Below are 10,794 nucleotides of genomic sequence, written 5' to 3'. Positions count from 1 at the left end.
GAGTCATGGTTTGTCCTCTGCCCCCCTTCCGAACAAGCGTCTCCGTTCTCCTAGTCGTTGGTGCACGCGCGGCAGCTGACGAGTCCTATTTCTGCTGAGCCTGTCCTCCCCTTTCCAGAGCAAAACCCACTGAAAACAGAAACCAAAGTGCAACTGCACTTACTGCCACTGATCAAGGCCATTTTAAGGAAAAACGATGTCTCGAAAAAAACCAACCCGAAGGGCAGTGTGTGTGTTACTAAAAAAGGGCTAAAGCAGCTGCATATTGAACGGTTTATTTCAGGTCTTTTCCAGGCCTGGACAGATGACCTGGTCTCCCTGGAAGGCTAGCAGACTTCCCTGCCGTTTCACAACTCGTTTTGCTTGCTTGTCTTTTGTTTTGAAAAGAGGATTTCTCTTTAAATAGCTTTTTAAAAGTGTATATAGCAGCAGTATGGTACAAAGACAGGTTTGTTTCACAGTACACACAGGTTAGTATTGCCACTGAAAAGATGCCTTGAACAAATGCCTTTAAAACCCCAACATCTGGTCTGTATTACTGCTCAGCCTGGAGTGTTCATAAACCTTTGCAAATCCAATACCTGGAATTTAAATACTAAAACTGGAAAGTGTTAAATATCATTCCAGAATTGGAATTACAGTAGCTCCCACATTCTCCCAGTGCTGGCGCTTTGCCAGGCAGGTGCATGCTGCTCTATATACAGGAAAAAAAAACCCCAAAGCAAACACGTTTTGTATTAAATATACATAAATAGTAGGACTGCAGACTGGAGAGCCATGCTTTGTAATACTGAGTCTGTGCCAGCAAAGTCCGTATCCTTCGCCAAACGTGGGGGCGGACGAGTCCTTCCCAGCCCGTCCACTGTGTAGCTGGGGTTTGGCAGGATGTGTCCCGACCCCAGCACCTGCTGCAGGCAGAGGGACGGCAGCCAGCACGCCAGGAGGGGGGATTCACAGCTTCTTCATTTTGTCTTTGTTTTTCTGGAGTTTAGTGTGCACCACTTTGAGAGTAGTGAGGAAGTTCCCAAGGAAGAGCAGCAGAAACGTGAACGCCAACACGAACACCTGAGAGGGGAGAAGGAGGGGAAAAAAAACCCCACACGAGATGAGAGCTGAGGGTACTGCTTTGGCCACACTGCAGCAAGCTCTGATGGGGCTTTGCTGGGCGGGGCCGGGGGGCGGTGAGCGACACAGAGGCACACAAATCCACATTCACGCATCCAGCGGTGTGGGTCAGCAGGAAATGTGCCATCATCATTTAAATAGCATTTACTACTTTTTAATATTACACCATGGATTATTTTCAACACTGCTGGACTCTGCCAGACAGTAAAATCAAATCATTTAGTCCAATCTAATGGATTAACGTCATGCTACGGGCACTTTCACTGAACAGCAGCGGCACAGGCGTGGGGGAATGACACGTTTCTGCAGGAAGCTGTGTAACCCCTGCACAAAGTGAGCACACGAGTTCCAGCAGCATCTGACCGAAATAAAGACCATCAGCTTATCCGCACATGGGATGCGCTCCAGTCTGGATCTACAGGAGCAGCGGTAGAGCTGGAAAATGGACAGACGTGTTGCATGGGTGATGGCAACTGAGAAAACACGAGGAAGGATCCCTAAAAGTGGGGCAATAAAGTGCATAATATGTTTTTAAAGTGACTCACTGCCATGGGGTTTTTGTCATCATCTTTTTGCAGGAGTAACCCACGGATCAGCCATAAAGATCCACCAGCAGCTCAGGAGCCACGGCTGTTAAATACCCGTACACACAAACTACATGGAGAGAGGTTTACCCACGTGTATTTTCTTCCCCCTACGCTCTCTGCCTTTCGGTTTGTGTGGTCACCCGTGGGTGCAAGCTTCCCTACTGTAACTCACGTTTAGTTTGAGTTCTCTTGTATAGGCCCTGTGCCACATCACCCTGAGATACTTAGATGGGGTCAGATGCCCAAATATCTTTAAGGATGTGGTTAAACACACCCCCCACCACCACTGCTTGTGCTTTTTCTGAGCAGAACCAACACCCACCTGCCATTCTTTGCACTCCTTATGCCTCGACAGTCCAAAAAGCGTGATTGCGTTATACAGCTGCCAGAACTAAAAAAGGAAAAAACCAGAAGCAGAGCTATTTCATGGCAAGGAAAAACTTTAAAACCATTTACCGCGGGGGTGCGTGACCTAGAGCACTTCCTATGGCGCGGCAGCCACAGACTCCCGAGGCCCCGCGCTGCAGGGGGAGGAATGGGATTGCCCAACTTACATGCCCAAAGAACAAGAAGGGAAGGAGAAACGTCAGCCCCCGCCACATCCAGGACTGAAATCCTTCTGGAAAAAGTTAACAGAAGAGGCACAGAGTGAACACAGAAGAGGCAGGACTGGAGCTGCAGCCCTTCCCACCCAGACCAACCCACAAGCGCTATTCCCATCCCCTCCCGCTCCACAATAACCAACCCATTTAAAATACAGACTTGAAGGTGGGGTAATGGGAGGAGGATGAAGATGGGGATGACCAAAACCTCCGTCTTAACCCTTTCTGGAGCTCAGAGAGACCAGAGCCCTCTGCTCCCAACCCAGAGACCCGAGGAGGGGATAAAAGCCTCGCTCCCCTTCCTGCCTTAGGACACAGGCAGCGGGGTAGCAGCTCTGCAGCGCTCGCTCTCGGAAGGCCACACAGCCCTCTCCATGGCGCTGCACCTAAAACCTGGGCAGCAGCTTTGCCAGGTATTGCAGAAAACCTCACCTACTGTAAGGTCCAAGTGGTTTCTCTCCCCCAAAGCACGAAGTCTATAAAGGCAGCCCCTCTGATAGTAATACTGTAGGAACTGAACGCAACCTGGAGGAGAGAGAAGACATCACTGCAGTGGCTATTCAGAACGACGAGAAACGTATCAAGCTATTGAATAACGTTTAATCCAATGGAATTTAATTATTGTTTGTATTTGTACATTGCATATTTGCATGCTGCTGTTATATTCCTACAGTTTAATATTCCAGTTTTTACCAAGAAGAAGTGTTTTCTCCTAAGCACCTAGAATACACGACTATTCTATCCCATGAATTAGTAAAGTAAAATATACTCACTCTGAAATATTGAAAATGCTAAAAATTGACTGCGAAACATTTGATACATGAGTCCGTCTGGCCTGAAAGTAAAACACAGAGGAGATCTGTTTGTTTGCTAAAAAGCATACAGTGCAGTGCCCTTCCCCACCTCAGCCAAGCCAGATGCCGTCAGCAGCTGAAGCGAGCGGCTGGTACCCAACCCACTCCACCCCATCAGGAGCCCAGAGAGGGTGTCGCAGCCGCACACCGCAGCTCTGGCGTCTAGGAAACGCTCTCGTTGATACGGTTTCCCCTCTCCAACACGTGTAAATGCTGCCCCCTTACTCATTTGCTTATCACAGCTGTCTCTAGGCTGCAAAGCTGTTCAGCAGCATCTGCATCAAGAACAGAGGGGATGGTTGTGCTCCGTGTCTTAAGGGTAGACGAGAGGACAGGGGACCTTCTGTTCCAGCCACATCAGCCCCTTATAGATTCAGGAGCACAAACATTTGTTGTTTTAAAACATTTTTTAATTATTAACTAATCAGTTGATGGCAGAGTTGAGACAGAGTGCACAGGGGCCGAAGGCAGCGTGCCTTGCTGCGGTGTTTGACCAACACCACCACCCCTGGAAAGGTAACTTGCACTTTTGGCTTTATACTCTGTAATCTGGGTTCAGTAAAGGCACCAAACAGATTGATTTTCTGGTATCCTCCCACTAAAGCAAAGTGCTGCTTGTTTGCGTAATTACGGACAGAAATGAGGAAACTTGCAGAGATTTTGCTACCATCAGCGCAACTGTGGCTTAGGGTTTGCACTTCTTTCTTTTTTTTGAAATCAGCAATGTAAATACAAAACTTGCAGCGTCGTATTTGTCACTGAAAACGTCTGTAACGTCAGACAAATACTGTCTGACGCTTCCCACGTGCCCACAGCTTCGTGGTCACGCTGGGTTTAAACGCTCCGCTGATGCAAATGCCGGGAAAGAGGCTTGAAGCCCCTGGAGCAGGCGAGAGCAGACTCACCACGTCAACATGACTCCAGACAGGAATGTGGAAACGTAGTGATGAGACACCCACCAGCCTTTGATCCTGAACAGAAAAAAACGTGGCAATTAGACAACAAGCAGGGATTCTAGCACTGTAAGTCTGGCTTTAGCAACAAAAACTGATCCTGACTTGGGGGAGGAGGAAAAACAGAACAAAATCCTTGCCCAGCTCAAGCAAAAGGGCGCTGTGGAACACTGTCCTGGCAATATGGCTCAGCTGGGGGCACGAATCCGCAACTGGAGGGAGGCCGCGGCCCAGAGCACCTCTCAGGGGCTCCCACGAGCTCTCCAGCACAGCAAGCAGCTGCCGTCCGCAGCACGAGGTACCGCGATGACTAACGACGCCCCAGTTTCAGCCCACACACCCTTCTTTTTCCTCCGTGCCACGCAAGTAAGTGACGTTGCCAAGTCCCTCCTATGAGGTGGCTCTTTCCTCCCGACAGGAACGCTGCAGAAAGCTCAGAAGATTACAGTAAAGCGCGCAAGGGCTGTAGCAAGGCAGAATCAAAGACGGAAGCACTGCCCTGGAAACTAAGCTAAACCGGTGGGTTAATCGGGGGCATTTCCAACCAAAGGTGCGCAGCACAAACGGCACCGAGGCGCCGTGACCAACCTCCTGGGCAGCGAGCCCAGGCTCAAGAGGATTTTCTGCTGGCTGCAGGCAAGTAACTTCACATCCCCATGGGCTGGTTTTCCCTCTTCGTCTCCAGCCCCACAGCAATCCCCCCCTCTCTGGAAAGCACCCCAAAACAAGACATCTTGCCCGCAGCAGCCCTGCTGGCAGATGAGACTGCTTCATCCCTGCTTCCCATGGCCAGTGCTGGGAACTGTGTCCTCAAGCAGCTCTCACAAATAGCCCAAATCTAAGATTTTGCCTCTGGGCAAAGCAGGAAGGCCCCGATTTTCCCACCGCACGTGCCACACTGGTATCTGCTCCAGGCACAAACCCCCTCTTGCTTCTGGGGACCACAAGCATCCAGCCAGCAATGCCAAGACAAGACTCCCAGAAACGCTCCCTCCCGTCCCCCGTTTCAAGATCATGAAACTAACTGGCTTTCGTTGCTTATTTTGCTTCTAAGGACATTTGATGCTTTAAGCAGTTTTTGCAGGAGGCACGGTACCTCGATCCATTGCTAATGAGAATGCTTTCCCGTATCGTCAGTGTGCAGTAATACCAGACTAACAGGAAGTTGAACACTTCATCTGTCACCCTGTTACATAGAAAAAACACACAGTAAAAAGAAATCCTGTTAATTATAAAGGCATTCCAAAAAATCCCTCTTTTTCCTCCCTCCTCTTGGGCGAATGAAAGCCCTCCCAAGTGCGGCCACGGACACAAAGCCCCAGTCCTGAACACCTGATCGACACACAGAACCGCACACCCCGGCAGCACGGCCAGGCTCAGAGTCCTCTCCTCCAGGCAGTGCCTGTGATGCAGCACTACAGACCTTGAGCTGATAAGCAGGTATGCAGAGATAACATTTAATTCCTTCTGAAGGGGAGAAAGCACCGTGGAAGCATCGGATGATCCAATTTAGAGAGGCATTTTCAGGCTAATTCAATGAGGAGATTCCACGAGATCTATGTAAATCCAATCAACTAAAAGAGCACAAAAGCATCACGCTCTAGAGTGTGGGAGCAACGAACTTTATTCTGCCATTTGCAAACCCCTAAAGCCAAGGGGACTCCTGGAAGCCTCAGTATACAGCAGCAGCGTTCCCTGGTGCGATCCTGCATCCTCCCAGAGCCACACAAACCTCGGTGGAAGTGCCCAGCTCCAACACCATCCTGGGTTTTTTAAGACAAACTGAATAGTGGAAGCTTGCTGGTACTCACACTTTATCACAACCTAGAGATGACATTTCAGGTCTGACTGTGCAAACCCTCTCTTGTTGCCTTTGGAACCCCAGAGCTGCAGCACGGTGCTGGTCCCTGCCTGGGGCAACCCGTGAGCAAAAACAACTGCTTGTTCCTGAGCACAGCATGATGCCAGAAAACAACAGATCAGGAAACACTGTGTTGGACTTTCGTAGTTACAAGAGACTCCAAAAAAAGTTAAACAAGGAAAGAAGTAGCTAAAATGCAGGTCCTGCCGGTGTTGAAAAGGTGTAACAGCTATCCTGCTGTCCACCTACTCAAAGCTTAAACACTCCCAGACCCCATCCCACTGTCCTTGAGGGAAGGGAACAGTTAGTTCCAACCCAGCACGTTTTTATTCAAAATACTTGATTAAAAGTGAAAATGCACGCTTACCTGTAGTGGAGAATAAACCTGCAGGCAACGGCCCCAAGCAGCAAGATTATCGTCAGGTAAAGCTTGAACTTCTCATACTCATCCTTGTAGGCAAACCTGGAAGGGAAGAGCCGCTGCTTATGGACACAAACGGGTGTTTTACCAGAGCGTGGCTTCACTGTTTTCTGAACAGACAGGAATCCACATGCCAAGCCCAGAGACACAAGGTTTTGTTTAAAACATTTAGAAAACCAGCGGAGAGCAGCGAAGGGCAGCATTTCGACTGCTGCTCTGACTAGGCTGCACGGGCATCATGCTACAAGATGACGGCTTAAGTCTGTACAAACTGGTTTTTGGGTTGGCTTTATAAGGTATAAAATTTAAAAAATCCCCATTTTCTGAAGCACTGTGTGCCTAGAGGTCATAATACCATTTCTCACTGGAAACAACCATGTACAGTTAAGGCAACAGGCTGGGATAAAGGCAAATGGTGGACAGGCTCTGTCGGAGCTACACGAAGCGCTACCTTGGTCTCATATCACAGCCTGACTGCCCACCCTCAGCAGTTCCTCTCTTATCAGATCTAAGAGAAAACCATTCCCGTCTCTGGACTTCAGTCCATATCCACAGGCAGCCCCAGAGAAACCCAGATTCACGCACGCGGAAACGCTCACTTACTTTGCTTGGTTACTCAGCAGAGTTACATTCACGTTTCCCAGCACCAGGTTTAAGTACAACCTGGAAGACAAAAAAACCCCAAGAGTGGAGCCATCTGAACACCACCAAAGGACACAGGTCGGAGCCGAAGAGACCAGCGTGTCTGCCAAAGCTGCATTTGCTGTAGGTTTTTAATTAAGGCAAAGCGGAGAGACTATGGAAGAGGATTTAAACGTGGAAAGACTGGTCAGTATTTCCAAGAAGGTTTATTTTCCTGGTCCCTCTTCTGTGCTACAGTCTAAGGGTAAGATGATACGTATCGTGCACTGTCCGAAAGTAAAAATAACAGGGAGAAATTGGAAAAGTTTCCCGTAGAAACTTCTGAGGGGCTGCAGCAACACACAGCCCTCGCCAACTGAAAGGAACCGGCTGGAAGCAAAGTGTAAACCTGAAGTCAGTTGAGAACACCATTAAAAAAACCAAGAAGAGTAAACATTCATGCTGATTTAGTCTTCACCAAACTAGCACGGGAAAACATCAGCATGAACGGGACAGTCACCAACGCCAGTTGCTTTCCTTTAACAAGAAAACCCGCGCTGCCCACAGGCAGCACTGACATACGCCTCCAGCTAAGGAATTCTGCGTACAGCTGACCCAGCAGCTCAGCAAGAGACCTGACTAAGCCAGTTCCACGTGTATTCATTCAACATCCACATCATTCTTTGGGAACACCACCACGGTGAACCCTATAAAACCCCAGGTTTCCCAGAGCGCACGCCGCCCGGCGAAGCACGTACCCGTTCTTCTTCGGCAAGTAGGCTTCCATGTCGAAGAAGGCATTCTGCCTCTCCTTGATCTGGGCGCTGATCTCCTGAATGAGAGCAAACTCTTCAGGGCTCGCCCTGGGCTTGCACCTGCAGGAACACAGAAACGAGACAGCTTGTTCATGCCTTTACCGCCTTTTTATTTTAAGGAAATAACCTTGTCGTGAAATCCGTGCTGTTGAAAAGGTAACTGCGTGAGCAGACCCCACTGCGCGCTTCGCTCCTGCATTTCTCAGCACCGTCTGGCTTCCCAGGATTTGATTTCACTGCCTGGCTTACGCCGTCGTAGGTCATTTCAACCAGTTGCTTTCTAAATCAGCTGCTCTTTTCCTCTCAGCTCCGTGACAGGATCCCGTACTCCTTCCCTAGCAGAGCACTTAGGGAACGCTGTGCCTTTTTGCAGGAAGTCCTTCCATTTTGGGAACTTTGTGCGCAGTTTCAGGCACTGCCCTTGCAGAGGCGGCAGCTCCTCGATACTTCAGGATGTAGCATAAGGATGATTTACTGAGAAACTGCGGGTTTACCAACTAACATAAAACTGAGAGCAGCGCACAGCGGCGGTGGCAACCCGCGGTGTCGCAGCCAGAGCAGCCAGAGGTGGTTCCCTCCTGTAAATCCGCCCAGGAATGAGTTACACCTTCAGTTTCAGGGATGGATGCTGCTCTTCCAGCACAGCTTACGGAGCAAAGCTTTGCTCACGCAGCAAAACACGCGGACCAAAAGCCGTATGGCCCTGCAGCGTGCGGGGCCAACTGCAAGGATGCAAACCCACACGGGCTCTTCTTTATTTACAGGACCCCATGGGGCTACGTGTTATGTGGCTGCGATAAATGGGGGTGACCCAAGATTAATACGGCGCAAAATTACTGCCGTGACACACACTGCGTATTCAAATGCTAAAAATCCAAACATTTCAGCCCTTTGGGAAGGAGAAACGTCCCATCCCCACCTCCTCCGCCCTCCAGGTCTCCTGTTACCGTTGCAGGCTGTGCTTCAGATCCCTCAGCGTCTTCTTCTGGCGGTGTATGGAGGAGCTGCAGGCTGTCTGCAGGCTGGTGACTTCCTCCAGCTTCTGCCGGTAAACTTTGTGCGTCTCCTGCAGGAGAAGAGGAGATGATCGATAGGAAAATCCCTTCTAGGTGACATAGGGCTTTTGGTCCTCACCTCTGCAGGAAGAAGCAAACCCCGTTTTTCTGGGACGCAACAGGCACCCCTGCAAACAAGGAAGGAGGGGGTGATGCCAAACCACCACAGACCCAACGCAGCTTACATGGACACTGACAAAGATCCTGCAAAACGAGTGGACACTAAAGAAGTTCCCGTCTCATTTCCTCCTTCTAATGAGCTTTCCCACTCTGGAGCTCCTCATTTCCATCCCACCCTGTAATGAAGCTCTAATCCTCAGCTGATCCCAATCCGTCCCCATCGAATCGGTGGCTAAATCACAGAGCAGGAGCTCTGATTTCACAGCCAGATTACATCTGGGGCGGGAAAAGACAGGCCGGTGAGGACACAGAGGGGGAAACCACAAACCCAGCCACAGACCCACGTCTGGGGGTTTAGATGCCTCGTGCCCCCCTGCCATCCCCAACGCACGTGTGTTCGAGAGCTTAACCCACCCCGTCCCCGCGGCATTCAATGCTCCTGGAGAGGAACTTCTTTATCGGAGCTCGTTCAGCCTTAGAAGCCCTGAATTAGTGCTGGACTGGCCGTAACGAGGATGCACTAACCCACTGCAAGGTGAGAGCTGCCTCTGCTCTCACACCCCTCCCTCCGCTCCGGAATAAACGCGCCCTGCTTCTCCACCCCTGGCCACGATTTCACCGCCCTCCCGATCACAGGGAGACCTCGGGAAGAAGTCAGACACCAAGCAATGCCCTCTGGGCAACTTTTCCTTTAAGACCTGTAATAACCTCGAAAGCAGAGTTGAGTGGCTATTTGCATGGCTGCTTTATCTTACCTGCACATCAGTGACCGCAGAAAATTACCACCGGTCTTCCCGGAGCATATGGTGCTAATACCATACAAAACAAAGCTTTGCTCTCCTCCTCGTTAGGAGCCGGCCGCTGGGTTGCTTACAAGAGCAATGCAAAACAAGCTCCAGTATCCGATTTTAAAACCTTAATAACCAAACTAACTGTGTCCAGACACCGCAGCTCTCATCCTTTCAGGACTGGCTGGGCTTTGCCCAGCACGGGCAAGACTTTGGGGCTCACTGGATTGCACTGTAACTCCTTCTGCTCCTCCAGATGTCACACAACAGCCTCTTTTAAAAGGCTGGTTCAAAGGGTGTAAGAAGGTTTTCGCCAAAAAAGTGTTTGAGTATTTACTGGCAACACAAACAGGCAAGTTGAGAGCCAGTAAGTTCGACAGCTACCCAAAAACGTCAGGGTAACGACTTCAAAACGACAGCGGTATTTAGAAGAACGTAACATCTGCTCGAAGGGAAGTTATTCACGAAGAGCAGCGACTGCTTCCAAAGGGGACCCACCAGCAGCGCAGGGAGCTCGGCGCTGCCTCTACCTTCACACGTGTAACCCACCGGCCACATACCTGCCCGGAGGGTCAGGTCTGGCCACAGCTCGCTCTCCGCGTAGGAAGTGATGGGTGCTGAAAAACAAAGGACCCGTGCACCGGGGAGAGGGGTACTTCTGCTCAGTGTTGTCTCTGCACCCGAGTTGCCAAGATTTACAGCGTGGTGCCCATGGCTGCCCAGTTTTTCCTAACCAAAATCCGGTTTATGTGCTCACACGCAGGGTTTAAATTAACAAGCTGTTGCTGCCCCAAACTGCAATGCCCCACAGCTTCAAGCTCTTTCTCAGGCTGCTGCTCCAGACGAGCGAGGTCTTGCCCCAGCAACCCTAACAACAAAAACCTGCAGATGGGGCTGGCTGGAATCACTTTGCAAACCTGGGTGCCCGCAGCCCCATCCACAGCTGGTCCCCGCTGCCCCGAGGGGATGCTCAGTGCTGCTGCCCTTGGAAG

General features: G+C 50.3%; 1 protein-coding gene across 1 annotated transcript; it reads right to left on the bottom strand.

Moving 5' to 3' along the window:
- Nucleotides 1–951: 951 nt before the first annotated feature.
- On the bottom strand, nucleotides 952–10,419 carry LOC104515808 (transmembrane protein 120B-like; the record flags this gene model as incomplete). Its single annotated transcript, XM_010159921.1, has 13 exons — nucleotides 952–1,065; nucleotides 2,035–2,103; nucleotides 2,267–2,331; nucleotides 2,747–2,839; nucleotides 3,088–3,149; nucleotides 4,074–4,139; nucleotides 5,218–5,307; nucleotides 6,350–6,445; nucleotides 7,007–7,066; nucleotides 7,783–7,899; nucleotides 8,787–8,905; nucleotides 8,974–8,975; nucleotides 10,363–10,419. Coding segments are annotated over 13 exons (1,010 nt in total), but the record flags the coding sequence as incomplete, so codon positions are not given.
- Between the last annotated feature and the right edge of the window lie 375 nt (nucleotides 10,420–10,794).

The sequence above is a fragment of the Eurypyga helias genome, unplaced genomic scaffold, assembly GCF_000690775.1.
Source record: "Eurypyga helias isolate BGI_N326 unplaced genomic scaffold, ASM69077v1 scaffold47169, whole genome shotgun sequence".
Taxonomy (NCBI): Eukaryota; Metazoa; Chordata; class Aves; order Eurypygiformes; family Eurypygidae; genus Eurypyga; species Eurypyga helias.
Note: the sequence above shows the minus strand (reverse complement) of the source record. Positions and strands in the feature narration are given on the sequence as shown.